Consider the following 17,110-nt stretch of genomic DNA (forward strand, 5'->3'; position numbering starts at 1 on the left):
CCCCAAGAGCAGGACAAGTGACTTTCACACTGTGACAGTCATTTTAAGCAGAGCTGACTCTCTCCCCGGCTGCATGAGATTTGACTTATATTTTCCTTATGTAATTTCTTTGACTCAAGTGAACTTTTCTGTCTGACCACAGAGTTCCTCAAGTTTTTTTTTTATTTTAATTTTTTAAATTAATTTTTTAATTGAAGTATAGTTGATTTACAATGTTGTGTTAGTTTCAGGTGAACAGCATAGTGATTCAGTTATATATATGTATATGTATGTGTGTATATATATCCTTTTTCAGATTCTTTTCCATTATAGGTTATTGCAAGATACTGAATATATAGTTCCCTGTGCTATACAGTAGGTCCTTGTTTATCTGTTTTATATATAGTAGTATGTGTCTGTTAACCCCAAACTCCGAATTGTACCCCCCACTTTCCCCCTTTGATAATTGTAAGTTTGTTCTCTGTGTCTGTGAGTCTCCTTCTGTTTTGTAAATAAGTTCATTTGCAACATTTATTTTAGATTCCACACATAAGTGAAATCATACGATGTTTGTTTTTCTGTGTTTGGCTTACTTCACTTAGTATGATGATCTCTAGGTCCATCCCCCTCAAGTTTTTCTTGATCTTCCCTGCTTGTTCTTTTATATGATCTAAACAGAACCCACCTCTCAAGATCCACCAAAACTAACAGCTCTAAATCAAGGTATTCCTTCCTTCATTCTTCAGCTGCTGGGACTACGTAGTGCAGTCTTAGCCATTGTGGTTGGGAACTTACACCAGGTGAAGAACACAGACACTGACCAGTGACTTAAAACATTATAGCACCTTTGTAATGACTTGTATGGGAGTGTATAACGTGAGTAAAGAGTGAGAGGTTATAGAAGAACAGGCTCAAGAGAGTGCTCTAGGAGTTGAGAGCAAGATTATTGATATCTCAGAGGATCAGGGATGGTGTCATGGAGAATCCTTCTTGGTCAGCTGGCACATTGCCTAACCTGCACAGTACATGAAAATGCTTTTCCAGTCACCAAGCATTGATAAAGCAGAAGATCCATCACTACTTTTTACCAAAAAAAGAAAAAAAGAAAAAGACCATCTTTACCCATCACCCAGAACTTGGTATTTCTGGCAGCTTATCTCTGTAGAGGACTTTAGATGAACGATCATCTCAATACTTTCATACCACTATTCATATAGCCTACTAATAATTTTTGTAGAAAGTAAAAGCATGCCTTCTTCTTAAGAAAGATGAAGGGTTGATGGAAGATGAAATACTTATAAAAGGTTTACCCTAAATATCTCTGGGGAGGAGACATACTTTTAGGTTTTGATAAAGACACAATATTTATAAGAGGGTTTATTCTGAATCAGAACATTAATGATAACAGCATTAGTAGCAGCTGTTACTTACGTGATATTTATTCTGGGCCAAGCATTGTTCTCAGAGTTTTAATATATGAAGTCATCAATCCTTATAGCAAGCCTATGAGATAGGTACTATGATAGCCATTCTACAGATAAGAAAAGAAGCACAAAGAGGTTAATACACTGCCAAAGGTTTTTCAGTCAGTGAAGGGCAGAATTTGAATGCAGATTGAGGTAGTTTGTCTTTCAAGCCTGTGCTCTTAATCAGTGTACTATTGGGGTCTCTTCACAAATGTTATCTCTAATCCATAAAATAACCTTACAGGAAGTTAGTACTGTGCCTGTTTCACAGATGGCAAAAGCCATACTCAAAGCCTATAAAACTAGTGAGTGGCAAAACCAAGATTTGAAGCCAGGAGTTTAACCTGCCTTTTTTCCAACTAAGCCTCCTCGCTTGATGAATTTCACAGGAGAATAGCCTGAATTTACATGAATGTTCAACAAGTAAGAAAGAAAACATCTCTTTTTAAGTCTAAATACTGACCAGATAATAGCAGTGAAAATTCATCAATGAACGAGTGTGAGAGCCCTCTGTGTACCCAGCTTCTGATGGGAACACAGTAAAGCATTAAGACCAGCATGTAAGAAATGATTGGAAAACCGTGTTTTCTGTTGAATTGGCTTTAATTACATGCAGGCATACTTCAGAGAAGGGGAAAAAAGAATGTGAGCAAGAGTTGTAAGGGGAAGATTTCCTGAGGGAGGTGGAAGTCGGGTGGAGCCTTGAAGGGTAGTAGAATTGGATGGAGCTAAAGAAAGAGGATTTGAGGTGGAAACGGAAGCAGAGTAAGTAAAGCCAGAGACCAAGCTTGGGTGTGGAGGCTTAGTGAGGACCCTGGGACACAATGTCTGTGTTGGGGAGTCTGAGAAGTGAAGTTGGATTCTTGGGCAGGAGAACAGCATTGTGAAATGGGATGAAAGCATGTAGAGCAATGAGTGCATTTGAGGACCTGAGGGGAGAGTTTGTCTGTTAATGGAGAATCTGTCCACAGAGTGGCCAGCACACAGAGGGTAAGCAGGACTGCCCCCCATTTCCTTTGTGGTTACCCCATGTCTCAGTGACTGACCATTGAATTTCCGCATTTGTGTATTTCCCAGAGAAATGAAGGTGATCTCTTCCACCGGCTGTGGCACATCATGAATGAAATCCTGGATCTGCGGCGGCAGGTGCTTGTGGGGCATCTCACCCATGATCGGATGAAGGACGTGAAGCGCCACATCACCGCCCGCCTGGACTGGGGCAACGAGTGAGTACTGGCCGCTGAGGGGGTGGTCTCTGGTGGCTGAACACAACAGATGTGACTGCAACACAGGTGTGAGCCACTATGCAGTCATATCTCTGGAAGACACCAGAGGAGGCTTTTCCATCTTTCCCCTTTGGGGGGCTTAGTGCAAACTCTCACTAGTAGAGTCAAGAACTGCATCCTCTAGGGCTGGTGGGGGTCCCAGGACATTGTCAGTTCTCTACTGCCCTGTGTGCTCTGACAGTGTGCAAATGCTCATGAAATACAAAGTATTCACTGGGGTCAATCAGATATGGCGTCTGCTAAAAATTCATCTTGTTTCAAGGCTTTAGGTTTGGCATGTGAATTTCCTTCTAGATATATTCCTCTTCTTTATTGTGGCAGTAGGTCGTTGGTGTAATCTGGAGGGATACACTAATGCTAATAGCTTCTGTTAAAAGTCTTCGGGCAGGTACCCTGGGTGGGAGGGGGGCGCGCTCTCCTTATTGCCCTGATTCTGCCTGTGTATACATATTAGTCTCTTTGAGGAGCTACTTGGGAGAGCTCAGTAAAAAAGCTGTTCTTGACCAAGATTTACTTTTAAATAAAACTGTGAGTGACTAACTAAAATAACAGCCAAGCACTTTAAATAGTATCTCTAATCACTTAAAGCTCTGATGAAGGCTGATATTGTGCTAAGTATGAATGTTAATATATGGGGGAGAAATTAGAATAAACCGGCTTTGACTATGATGTTAGACTTGTATGGGCTTAAGTTTAAGGAAGGTAAATGATCCCTCGGTATCCTACAAGGTCATAGCCTCCCTCCGTTTCCTCTCCCCAAATCCCCATTTGCTATTTGGACCTTCAAAGGATCTTAGGGCAACAGAATAAAAGAAAAGCCGACAGAAAAAGGAAAAGGCAGTAAAATGTGCACCACAGATAAATTTGCCTCTTGCTGAATCTGGAAAAACTGATCTGAAACGAGAGTGTGCTTCCTCTAACCATAGAAAGTCGCTTTATCAGAAGCCAGTTTTGTTTCCTGCCAAGACGTCACATACTACAGGTATGAAGACGTGGACCCACTAACACATTTTAAACCTCTGTCTCATCCAGAGTCCTTTTGGTATTTCGTTGAGTGAGCTGTGCCATTCATCCTTTTACCGACAGTCGGGAGAGCAGCCCTAATTCATTTATCTCAGGGAGATTTATTCCTTCTGGGGAGTCAAAAACAAGAGCAGGTTTGGAATGCAGCAAGACACTGTACTCGGAACTCTGCTTTTTTACGATGGGAGGCAAATTCCAGAGCCCTCCTTGACTTCAGTTTCCTCACTTGTCGAAGGAGTAAGTTGAGCTAGAAGAGATCCAAGGCCCCTTTCCGCTCCAGGGCAACATGATTCAAAGCACATAGCACTTACTGAGAGAGATGATTTGCCAGCCACATGCATGGAGCCTCCGGTCTCACTGTGTGAGATGGGGTAGCACTTTGAGGGGTGGATCTGAAGACTTTTTTTTTTTTTTTTTTTTTTTGCGGTACGCGGGCCTCTCACTGTTGCGGCCTCTCCCGTTGCGGAGCACAGGCTCCAGATGCGCAGGCTTAGCGGCCATGGCTCACGGGCCCAGCTGCTCCGTGGCATGTGGGATCTTCCTGGACCGGGGCACGAACCCGTGTCCCCTGCATCGGCAGGCGGACTCTCAACCACTGCGCCACCAAGGGGAGCCCCTGAAGACTGACCATGACTTAGGCTGCCCATCTTTCATGTGTTTTTTGTTTGTTTGTTTTGAGAAAACTTTGAGCTTTCTCTGAATTATATTGGCTCTTAGTCATTGTGCTGATCCTCCTTTAAAAGACTAGTTTGTAAATAGGAAGAAAGTTGGATGAAGTTAGCTTATCAAAAATAGCTTAGAAATATAGAGCAGGCAAGAAGATGATACTTTTTCAGTTTTAGGAAGGAAGATGATGACATAAAGAAGGGAAGGGAGGGAAAAACATTAATTATGACTGAATCATGGCTCAGTTTGTACTCATGTAAGTTCTAGCTTGTACTTTGGGCAGTTCTTTGGCTAATTTATGGTAAGTTGGTAAAACATTGATGCATGAAAGTGAGCAATATAATTTATTTAGATCATCCTCAAATTCATGAATTTTCTGAGGTCTCATTCTGTTTCCTTTGAATTTCTTTGACAGCTTATTTAAAATGACTTACAGTTTACAGATTGTGCATTTACTGTATTCCTTTAAATATAGTTTTCTTACTGAATGGAAAAGCAAAAGTGGAAAGCAAATTCAGATAATTCTCTTGCATATTAAACTAAATTGTTCTGCAAAATTGTCTATCAGCATGCAGATCTCAGGATGAACATAAGTGAAAGATGTGTTCAGTCTCAAGTTGTATGTCAAACTGTTGAAGAGTGGTGAAGAGAAGCCCTCTAGATGGAGGAAGCTTTGGGGGAGGGGGAGGGGGAGGAGATAACCCATCTTGTTCCCTAAAGGGGCCATCAGAAGAAGTGTTCTCGCCTGGAAGCCTCGAACAGACTTAAAATAATAGCACCTGTCTCGGCTCTCCGTAGAGTCCTGTGCTGTCCGATTTTCCTGTGATAATGATACAGGAGGGAGTACCCATTCATTCTTCCTTCCTGATGTCCCAAAGCAGTTCAGTGACTGAGTTAATATAAAACTAACCCCCCACCCACCCATTTCCCTTGCTGGCTTCCCATGTCCTAGGTCCTCTCCTTCCATCCTGTTCCTTCCCTCTTTGCCTCATTTCTTCTTGTTTTTTAGAGCACTGTCCTGATCCTCTTCTGTGAGCTTAGAAGCCTCACACAGTGGGAGGGTTATCCTAAGGATATACCTAGGAATTAACAGAACAAAATAGAAACATATCAAAGTCTCTTCACACAGCTAGGACTCCAGGAAGCCAGCAGAAGTTGAGTAATCCAAGCCTTATGAGAGGAAAAGACTTGCAGATCACCAGCTCCTGGGGCTCCAAAGCTGAGGAAGGTTCTGGATCCCACACCTACTCTAGAAGCTCTGCTGCTGGAGTTGGTCTTAACTCAGTCATTCTGCAGTGATGTAGATCACTTGTCCTTCATGTTTCTCAGATGGTTGATGCTATGTGAATTTCTAGGTTCTCATTGACAGCCAGTATCCGTTATTCATGTTCAAACTGAGCATTTTATACCAGCTGCTCATGAGCTGCTGGCCAGTCCAGGGATTATTTGTCCTTTGGTCAGGTGCCTACCTGTGGGCCAGTCAGGTGTGGCTCGGGAAGGGGAGATGGTCAGATGACTAAACTACTTCAGCTGCCCCCTGCCCCTCCCAGAAGAAAGTATGGTAGGGCAGCTTCTCATGGAACATGACACGGGGAAGGAGGTAAGTGCCATGATTCACGTGTGTTGTATGCAGGCACACTGCAGAGATAGGTTCAGTTCCAGACCACCACAATAAAGCAGGTTCGGTTCCAGACCACCGCAATAAAGCGGATATTGCAATAAAGCAAGTCACAAAATTTGTTGATTCCCCAGTGCATGTAAAAGTCATGTTTACACTGTACTATAGTCTATTAATGTGCAATGGCAATATGTATTAAAAATATACATATCTTAATTTAAAAATACTCTATTGCTAAAAAATGTCAAAACAATTAAGATAGTGACATCAAAGATCATTGATCAGAGATCCCCATAACAAATGTATTAATGAAAAAGTTTAAAATATTTTGAGAGTTACCAAAATGTGACACAGAGACATGAAGTGAACAAATGCTATTGGAAAAATGGCACAAACAGGCGTGCTTGACACAGGGTTGCCACAAACCTTCAACTTGTAAAAAAACGTAATATCTGCAAAGTGCAGTAAAAACAAGGTATGCCTATATCCTCTTTCCTTTGCTAGATAATCTTTCCTCAGCAATACTCACCTGGTGTCTTCTGATATCTTACGTTGTAACACAGTGGTCCTCTCTTGGGACGGGATGGAAAATGGGGAACAGACCCTATCAGAATCCCCTGATGAGATATAGCAAGGGGGATTTATTAGTCTGCTCAGGCTGCCATAACAAAATACCACAGACTGGGTGGCTTAAACAACAGACATTTATTTTCTCATAATTCTGGAGGCTACTAGTCCGTGAGCAAGGTACCAGCAAATTCAGTTTCTGGTGAGTACTCTGTTGCTGGCTTGCAGATGGCTGCCTTCTTACTGTGTCCATACAAGGACAATCTCTGGAGTCTCTTCTTCTTCTAAGGACACCAGTCCTGTTGGATTAGGGCCTCACTCAAATGATCTCACTTAACCTATATTATCTCCTTATAGTCCCTCTTTTCAAATATAGTCATATTGGGGTTAAGGCTTCAACATACAAATTTTGGGAGGACACAGTTCAGAAACTAACAGGGAGACATGGGCATTTTGAAAATGAAATACCGAGTTTGTGCTTTGAAAGTTCAACAAAAATTAGAGAATGGGAGTGTGATTTTTAAGTCTGTTAAAGAGAAACATAAGTGAAGAAAAGTGAGAAACTGTTTTAGTATCTAAAAGCCAAGTCCTACCGTCAAGAGGGCCACAGTCTTGTAATCTTAAAACCAACAATCCCTCAGGGTGGCTGGGGAAGTACCTGGCTTGAAGTATGTGCTGAATTAATAAGAGGTTTTTACTTATGAAACCTCTAATGAGGTTTTGGGGAGGTCACAGAATTTTAGGATTTTTTTTTAACATCTTTATTGAGGTATAATTGCTTTACAATGGTGTGTTAGTTTCTGCTTTATAACAAAGTGAATCAGTTATACATATACATATGTTCCCATATCTCTTCCATCTTGCGTCTCCCTCCCTCCCACCCTCCCTATCCCACCCCTCCAGGCTGTCACAAAGCACCGAGCCGATATCCCTGTGCCATGCGACTGCTTCCCACTAGCTATCTACCTTACGTTTATTAGTGTGTTTATGTCCATGACTCTCTCTCGCCCTGTCACAGCTCACCCTTCCCCCTCCCCATATCCTCAAGTCCGTTCTCCAGTAGGTCTGTGTCTTTATTCCTGTCTTACCCCTAGGTTCTTCATGACATTTTTTTTTCTTAAATTCCATATATATGTGTTAGCATACGGTATTTGTCTTTTTCTTTCTGACTTACTTCACTCTGTATGACAGACTCTAGGTCTATCCACCTCATTACAAATAGCTCAATTTCGTTTCTTTTTATGGCTGAGTAATATTCCATTGTATATATGTGCCACATCTTCTTTATCCATTCATCTGATGATGGGCACTTAGGTTGCTTCCATCTCCGGGCTATTGTAAATAGAGCTGCAATGAACATTTTGGTACATGACTCTTTTTGGATTTGGTTTTCTCAGGGTATATGCCCAGTAGTGGGATTGCTGGGTCATATGGTAGTTCTATTTGTAGTTTTTTAAGGAACCTCCATACTGTTCTCCATAGTGGCTGAACCAATTCACATTCCCACCAGCAGTGCAAGAGTGTTCCCTTTTCTCCACACCCTCTCCAGCATTTATTGTTTCTAGATTTTTTGATGATGGCCATTCTGACTGGTGTGAGATGATATCTCATTGTAGTTTTGATTTGCATTTCTCTAATGATTAATGATGTTGAGCATTCTTTCATGTGTTTGTTGGCAGTCTGTATATCTTCTTTGGAGAAATGTCTATTTAGGTCTTCTGCCCATTTTTGGATTGGGTTGTTTGTTTTTTTGTTACTGAGCTGCATGAGCTGCTTGTAAATTTTGGAGATTAATCCTTTGTCAGTTGCTTCATTTGCAAATATTTTCCCCCATTCTGAGGGTTGTCTTTTGGTCTTGTTTATGGTTTTCTTTGCTGTGCAAAAGCTTTGCAGTTTCATTAGGTCCCATTTGTTTATTTTTGTTTTTATTTCCATTACTCTAGGAGGTGGGTCAAAAAGGATCTTGCTGTGATTTATGTCATAGAGTGTTCTGCCTATGTTTTCCTCTAAGAGTTTGATAGTTTCTGGCCTTACATTTAGGTCTTTAATCCATTTTGAGCTTACTTTTGTGTATGGTGTTAGGGAGTGATCTAATCTCATACTTTTACATGTACCTGTCCAGTTTTCCCAGCACCACTTATTGAAGAGGCTGTCCTTTCTCCACTGTACATTCCTGCCACCTTTATCAAAGATAAGGTGTCCATATGTGTGTGGGTTTATCTCTGGGCTTTCTATCCTGTTCCATTGATCTATCTTTCTGTTTTTGTGCCAGTACCATACTGTCTTGATTACTGTAGCTTTGTAGTATAATCTGAAGTCAGAGATCCTGATTCCTCCAGCTCCTTTTTTCGTTCTCAAGACTGCTTTGGCTATTCGGGGTCTTTTGTGTTTCCACACAAATTGTGAAATTTTTTGTTCTAGTTCTGTGAAAAATGCCAGTGGTAGTTTGATAGGAATTGCATTGAATCTATAGATTGCTTTGGGTAGTAGAGTCATTTTCACAATGTTGATTCTTCTAATCCAAGAACATGGTATATCTCTCCATCTATTTTAGGATGTTTTTAAAATACAAAAGTAATAAGGCTTTGGTTGTATAATTGGAAATGCCATGCAGGAAGGCTTCCGTATTAGAGAGAGTAATGATGTGGAAGGGATGTAGAGCAAAATATCCTCAGAGAATTAAGTGTGAGACCCGGAGTGGGATAATTGAGGGGAGTCTGGTAGAGAGACATCATGAAGCCTTTGGGATAGTTGTGATGGTTACGGAGATGAGTAGAATTATACAGCCTTGACATCAGTGTAGTAAGGTGGATGCCTGGAGAGGAGTATGTTATCAAGGTCACTAGAGGGAAACTGGCAAGATTATACTCATTTTCCTCTGTCCATGGTAAGACATCACAAATCCGATACCATACTTGGTCCCACTGAGGCTGGATATAACGTTAGAATGTTTCTTAGCATAGTAATTCACGTTATCAGTCACAGTGAAACCTGACGTAAGAGATTAAGCCATTTTTGCTACCCCAGGCGTAGACCTATGCTGTCCTAATTTCTGTCGCCTGCCTTTACTGAGTTTCTCCTAATGACTGACCCCAGAACTTGCTATGAATAAGGACCATGCATGTGTTGCCAGAGATTCCCATTATTAATGTGTTAGCTCTGGATATAACTAGGAATTTTGGTGCCAGGTCAAATCCTAAAGGCTACATTTCCTTCTCCTCAACTCTGTTTCTAGAAAAAAATTATGTCTATCTCTAGTTTCCACCCCAGTACAAGGAGGAAGGGTTTCTGTGGTAATAGCTTGTAGGGTGCTAAAGGTTCCCCACCATAGAGTACCGAGGCCCCCAGTGGCAGGAGTGCTCCACCAAGAGTGCCAGCCCATTCCCACCCGACCCCATTTACTTGCCTTTGTCATCTTCTGTTTCTCAAGTTATGACCGGTGTTCAGCCTAGTCACTTACTCCAATCACAGTGAGAGGTTAATATAAGGTAAAAAATATGGGTGAGAGAAGCATGGTGGGTGATATATCGAATGTTAGGGTGATACAGTAAAGATAATTATTTTTTTTAATTTATTTTATTTTTTTTGGGGGGGGTGTACACGGGCCTCTCACTGTCGTGGCCTCTCCTGTTCTGGACGCGCAGGCTCAGCGGCCATGGCTCACAGGCCCAGCCGCTCCGTGGCATGTGGGATCTTCCTGGACCGGGGCACGAACCCGTGTCCCCTGCATTGGCAGGCGGACTCTCAACCACTGTGCCACCAGGGAAGCCCAAAGATAATTATTTTTAATATATCCTATCAAGGTAACTCTTCCGCCAAATGTTTGCAATCTGTTTTCTAGACAACTGGGACTGGACCTGGTGCCTAGGAAAGAGTACGCGATGGTGGATCCAGAGGACATCAGCATTACTGAACTCTACCGATTGGTAGGTATAGGAATCCTTGGCTCACAGCCTCATTGCTAATTTTGTGGTTTCCATGACACTCTTCATACTTGCTTGATTTTGTAAGAACAGGATGTTCCTGGTTTAATTTGGAGCAAGTAAAGAGAATTGAGAGCTGAGGTGACCATGCCCCAAGTACAAAACTGAGATAATTTACCCACCTCAGAATGCCCTGACGTTCATACTGAGCCCTCAATGCCCAGGCACTAGGAAGTAAAGACAAAGAAGTTTTAAGTTTTATTTTGCAAATCTTTGTACTTTGCCTAGTCTAGTGAAATCTTTGTATTTTGCCTAGTCTAGTGGAATGGTTACAAGTCATACATATTTATCTGTTCTGTTTCAGGATATTGTTGTGACTAATGGTTTCCAGTTAGTGCTCACCAATATGTTAGCTCCCCTCCCTGCCCTGCTATCACTGTATGCACAGACTCCTGAAAGTATCCCTTCCTTGGTCTCCAAATGCTAGACTTATCCCCCACCTCTCCCAAACCCCAGGCCATCCCTATGTGCTGAAGCTTGTTAATAATCCTGAGATATTTGGTCATCTTGCCCATTGTGGCATCACCCATGACTTGAGTTTTTTGTCTAGTTACGTGGTAGGTTGAAGTCCAGTTATTTACTTGGCATCTAGGTTCCCCAAGTCTGGTCCCATCTGCCTTGTTTTTTTTTTTTTTTTTTTTTGGCTGTGTTGGGTTTTGGTTGCTGTGCGCGGGCTTTCTCTAGTTGCGGTGAGCGGGGGCTACTCTTCGTTGCGGTGTGTGGGCTTCTCGTTGCGGTGCTCTTGTTGCAGAGCACGGGCTCTAGGCACATGGGCTTCAGTAGTTGTGACTTGCGGGCTCTAGAATGCAGGCTCGGTAGTTGTGGCACACAGGCTTAGTAGCTCCGCAGCATGTGGGATCTTCCCGAACCAGGGCTCGAACCTGTGTCCCCTGCATTGGCAGGCGGATTCTTAACCACTGCCCCACCAGGGAAGCCCCTAGCCTCATATTCTTTTTTTTTTCTTTGCGGTACACGGGCCTCTCCTTATGGCCTCTCCCAGGCTCAGCGGCCATGGCTCACAGACCCAGCCACTCTGCGGCATGTGGGATCTTCCCAGACCGGAGCACAAACCCGTGTCCCCTGCATCGGCAGGCGGACTCTCAACCACTGCGCCACCAGGGAAGCCCCCCTAGCCTCGTATTCTTAATATTTGTATAAAGTTTTACCTAATCTCTAGATACTCACTGAGCTATTTTAAAACCTCAAATCAAAGAAGCCAGTATCCCAGGCGTTTCTTTGCTTTGCTCTAGTTACCACTGCATCTTACCCCACGTTCCAAGGAGGAGTGACTGTGGAAAATAGCTGACTCCTTTTTGGAAGATCCTACCTCTCTGGGGATAGCTTCCCAAGCTTAGAGTATTCTTCATAGCATTGCAGATTATTCTTGACCTGAAATTATCTGAAAAACGTGGTGGAAAAAATCATCAGTAAATCCATCAGGCATATGTCTGATTTGAGAAAGCAGTTCTTAATACCGCTTTCAGTTTTCCCCTTCATCATCAATCTGTTCAGATTATCTACAGCTCATTATTTCCGTTGGAATAAATTCCGTTTCTGTGGAGAATTTCCTTTGCTTTACGTTGAGCTTCTTGAGGGTGATGTTTCATGCCGCACCCCTCTGTGGCATCAGTGCTAAGCAGGGTATCAGGCCCAGAGCAAAAACACAGTTGAAGGTTGGTTGGAGGGAGGAGGGCAGAGATGGAGGAAGGGCACACAAGGAGAATATTCGCAGTAAAAGTCACCACTAACTCTTAGCTTATGTAACAAACAAAATCTCTAGAATTGATTTGTCAGCGACATCCTCTAATGGGACATTTTTATTATAGTTTATTTAACTGTTGGGCATCAGATTTTGTCTCTCACTTTTGTTTTAATCTCTCACTCAATTTGAAGTTTCTTCAGAGTGGGCACCATGTCCTATATTGATACTTCCTCTGTTATGTCCAACATAATCTCGTTCAGTGATTTGCACTTAATAAGCAATCACTTAATGATTTTGATGTTACTACGGTATTATGAGAAGACTATGGGCATAGATCCAAAAAACTAGGTTTAAATTTCATCTCTTCCTTCCACCAGCTCTCTGATCTTGGACTTACTGCTAAATCTTTCAGAGCTTCAGTTTCTTAGTCTATTAAATGGAAAAATAATTCTAACCATGTTTGTTAGGAAGGTTAAATAAGAAATGCATGTAAAATGCCTTTCTTTGACAGACAATGTTTGCAAAGCACCTAAGCATTCAGTCAGTTTTCATTCCTTTGTCATCTTTATTTCATCCCTATTAAGGAGGTAAGATGGCAAGAATAATGGCAGCCTTATGTGCTAAATCTTAAGATTAGATTTGGCTGTGTTCAATGAAATAAGTAAATAATAGAAGCTTAGACATGATGGAAATTATTTCTCCCTTACAGTATGCAAGCCCAGAGGCAGGAAGTCCTGGGCTTGTTTGTGGTTTCATGGTGTCAGAAGCAAAAAAGTCTCCATCATCAAGGATACTTCAAAGTACAACATAGCTGCAAGAACTCTAGCCATGACCTTGCTCTCCTGCTTTAAGAAGGAGAAAGATTTCTCTCAGTTGACTCAACTATTTTAATGAGCCTTCCTGGAACTACCACACAATACTTGCACTTACATTTCATTGGCCAGAACACAGTCACATCCCCATATTTAGCTAGGGATGTCAAATATTTGAGAAGCAACTAACAGTGTCTGTCACAAATATGTTTTATTTTCCCAAGTTTGATTTTGTATGCATGTGATTTTATGTCTCTTCTTTTTACTTAATGTCATATATGGGATGGGAAATTTATTTCATCTCTTTGAACATTCCGATTTGTTAGTTGTGGCTGTTGGGAGTGTTATATTGATAAGATTCTGGGGTCTCTTCCAGGCTGTGATTGATTAGCAAGGACTGCCATTGGAGGGGGTTTTTCATATTTTATAGCTCAGAACCTAGTCCACAGTCTTCATTTGACAGATGAGGAAAATAAAACATTGTAATTTTACATGAAATTGTAATTCCTCCTCCATAGTGATTGCATTTTACTGCTTCTAAAGCAAAGACAATAGCCCAAGAGAACCCCAAATGATTATAAGCTTCAGAAGGACATGTTTTTTCTTTAAGGCAGCTTCAAGTTCCTATTTATGTCCTGGCCCAGCAGTAATCAGGTTCTCTGTAGCACTGGCCCTTTTCTCTATGCAACCTAAACGTGACTGATTGTATTGACTTTGCCAGGGGGAGTTGGCAGGCACCACCACCAATCCCTTATGGTGAAGGTGGGAGTGGGGTGGTGATTTATTGTCACTCCTAGATCAAGGATCATGGCATGGAGGCAAAATGCCCCAACACAGGATGCTGGATTAATTGTTGCCACTTCTCTTTCTTTACTATGTCTTCTCCCCGTAATATTTGAAACACAGGTGTTTGCATCTTACAAACTCCCTACTGCATCATTAGGAAAAAAATGTCTTGTTTTGGGTTTTTGATAGTTCTGTTAGCAGATCTTTCTCACCTGATTTTGTTCATCTAAGCAGTAAAATGCGCTAAACCTCACCGTGTTGACATATGTCCCGTTGGAACATATGGTTTACTGCCAACAACCAGAGCTCAATCCTTCTGTAGTAAAGAGGACTTTATTGGCTGGGTTCTCTGGTTGTTTGGGCATGAGGAGTATCTTTTTAGGAACCTTTCTTGGTTTTAATAAGATTAGGTTAGCTGCTTGCTTTGTGATACTTAGTGGGTAGGCCAGTGGTTCTCCAACAGAGAACAGGGTACATTTGGCAATGTCCGGAGACATTTTTGGTTGTCACAATTGGGGATGGTGGGGAGTGGGGAGAGGTACTACTGGTATCTGGAGAGTAGATGCCAGAAAAAGACGTTAAACATCCTACCAAGCCCAGGACAGCCCCACGACAGAGAAATTACCAGCCCAAATTGTCAGGAGTGCTGAAGGTGTGAACCCTGGTGTGGACCATTCACCCAGTAATTAATGCATTAGTGAGGGTTAATAATTTGTATCACTTTAATAAATCTTCGGAATGCATCTGTTTCTTTTCCTAATCAAAAGTCTAGTTAAACTGTAAGCACATTTAGAGTCACTGCTAGGTGCCTTTGTAACCATAAATTATTTCAGAGATGGATTTTTGTCTATGTGTTATAACTACCAAACCATAGTTCTTGAAGTGTGGACACACCTTTTAAATTTTTCTACTGCAATAATATATTCACAGAGAGATTTTTTAGCAGTTCCCAAAAGTAGTGAATTACCAAAAGATAAACAAGACATCCTAACCTATGTAAGTTCAAATCTGTCTCAGGCATGGAAGGATGGTGGGTGAGGAAGAGAGGAGATTTCAGTGCCATTTGTGACGGCCCATGTCACACGTACAAAGGGTAGAATTAAGTGGGCTTATTACTAGCATGTGTGCAAAGACCAAGGCAGTAATTATACAAGAGATGCAACAATACATTTTTCACTCTTCTAGGATTTGCACCTCTCTGCACATGATTTCAGTCAGTTATTCTCAGCCCTCATTGCACATTAGAATCGCCTGGGGAGCTTTTAAAACTACCACTGTCCAGACCCCCATCCCCTAGAAATTCTAATTTAATTGTTCTGGGATGGGACCTGGGCATAAGTATTTTTTAAAAGCTCTCTTGGTGATTCTAAAGTGCAGCCAAGGTTGAGAACCACTGATCTAGATAGATTGGATTCTTTGCAGGAATAAGGGAGCTAATTTTTCTCCTCAGTTTTTAGTGAATGTCATGAATGATGCTGGGAACTTTGCACTGTTTGAAGTAAAGACCAGACATCTCTTTGAGGTCTGTTCTATTCATAATGTTTTTATATCTGTTTTTTCAGCTCTAGCCCCTTTAGTAGTTATTCATTTCTTCATAGCAGTTTGCGCATTGTTACCCTGAACTTTTAAGTAAATCAGTAAATAAGTTAGCAACTTCAGAAAATAAAAAGCTTGAGAAGTTAAAGAGATGTAGTTTTATGAATGCATTATGTTTCCTTTGCCCTGTTATAAAGGATTTTTAAAGCCCAAAATAGAGCAACCCTCATAGAAAAAAAAGACAGAATTATGCTTTTTTTCTAGTTAGAATATTTCTCTGCAGAAAGCCTTTTCTAGTAATTATGGCCAACACATACCGCAATGCTGAGGTCAACTTTAAAAGAAAATGCACTTACTCTTCACTTTCACAGAGGCGTGTCCAGTGTACCTGCTGAGTATACAATAATTATAGATGCACTTGGTTAATTGCATTTTTTTAGCTGTCTACTTTTCAAGTGGTTCAACTTAAAAAATAAAAGCATGAAAAAATTCTGGTGATTTTATGCTGTTGCATCTATAATTGTACATGGCATTTTTTTGCATTCAAATCTTAGTTAGTCATTAGTTATTGAACTATACTTAGAAACATAAAAAGATGGCTAATGTAGACATAGAGTTCTGTACCTTAACCTCAACAAAGGATATGACTCCTTTGGAGTTAATCCCTGAGCTATTAATATATTTTTTTAATTGTCAAGTGATCCACAAGAAGTAGCCTCTTTAGTAGTCTGTGTTATGAAAGCAATACGCTTACACATTCTTAGCACCTGTTCTGTTAATTCACAGCCTTTCTGTATGTTTTCCCTGTGCTCTTACCCTGAGTCAGTTCTGCTCACACTGTGGTCCAAGAACTAGCTGGGCCGTGTACTGCTTGTAACTGGCCCAAGTACAAAAATGGCGAGTAAACGTTTAGAAACCTTTATAACATTTTGACATATCCATGGCATTTTTGATATTTTATGAAAATATCAATCTGCGGTAGGTTAGGCAGAAAAACCAACCTGGTCCTTCACTACAGGTAGTTTGAGAAGTACTGTCCTAGATGGTTCATAACTCCTGCTCACTCTTTCACTCTCAGCTAAAGTGTCATTTTCCCAAGAAACCTTCTCTGACTGCCCAGACACAAGTCAAATTCTGCATTCATCACAGTTGTAGTTTTCTATCCGTTTGTGGGACAATTTTGTTGATGTCTGCTCCCCCGAGTAGGAAAGCTCTATGAAGGCAGGCTGTTTCTGTGTTTACGCATCATTGCATTCCCAGTGCTGGGCTCATAATAGATACGTAACAAGTATATGTTGACTAAATGAGCATTCTCATGTTCTCCTTACCCCTGGAACCATGGGTGATTCCTTTCCTTCCTCAACTTGTGGGAACTCTTACTTCCGGTCCCGCCTCCCAAGTATAGCCTAGGCTAGCTGTATTAAGGACGGAAATAAGAGATGGACACAGACTCTGTTCCTGCCTTTAGACCCCTCACTGGCTTTCTTAGGTCTGCTTCCCTGTAGCTCCGCAGCAAGTTAGAAACATTTTCTTGCTCTAGTGATTGAATATCATTTGATACTGCCAGCCTCAGAAAACTACCACAAGTTTGAAATTTAGCATGCTTTAAAAGAATTTTTAATTATGAGAAATGTGAAGTCATAGCTACGTTGTTCAGCAAAATGATCAGCTAGATACAATTTAGTC

At 41.4% G+C, this 17,110-nt stretch overlaps 1 protein-coding gene across 14 annotated transcripts in view; it reads left to right on the forward strand.

Moving 5' to 3' along the window:
• Positions 1–17,110, forward strand: part of DOCK4 (dedicator of cytokinesis 4) — a 480,689-nt gene that overhangs the window by 217,133 nt on the left and 246,446 nt on the right. For 10 of the 14 annotated variants that reach the window (XM_089917502.1, XM_089917504.1, XM_089917506.1 and 7 more), the window contains 2 exons: positions 2,523–2,671; positions 10,447–10,531. In XM_089917502.1, coding sequence (XP_089773628.1) covers positions 2,523–2,671; positions 10,447–10,531 — 234 coding nt within the window. Of the gene's footprint in view, positions 1–312; positions 355–657; positions 703–2,522; positions 2,672–10,446; positions 10,532–17,110 lie in introns of those variants that run through there. The other 4 variants (XM_089917513.1, XM_089917514.1, XM_089917512.1 and 1 more) reach the window with 4 other exon arrangements.

This window comes from Delphinapterus leucas, chromosome 9 (assembly GCF_059928025.1).
Source record: "Delphinapterus leucas isolate spDelLeu-1000000601 "Yukka" chromosome 9, BTC_Dleu_Yukka2, whole genome shotgun sequence".
Lineage (NCBI taxonomy): Eukaryota > Metazoa > Chordata > Mammalia > Artiodactyla > Monodontidae > Delphinapterus > Delphinapterus leucas.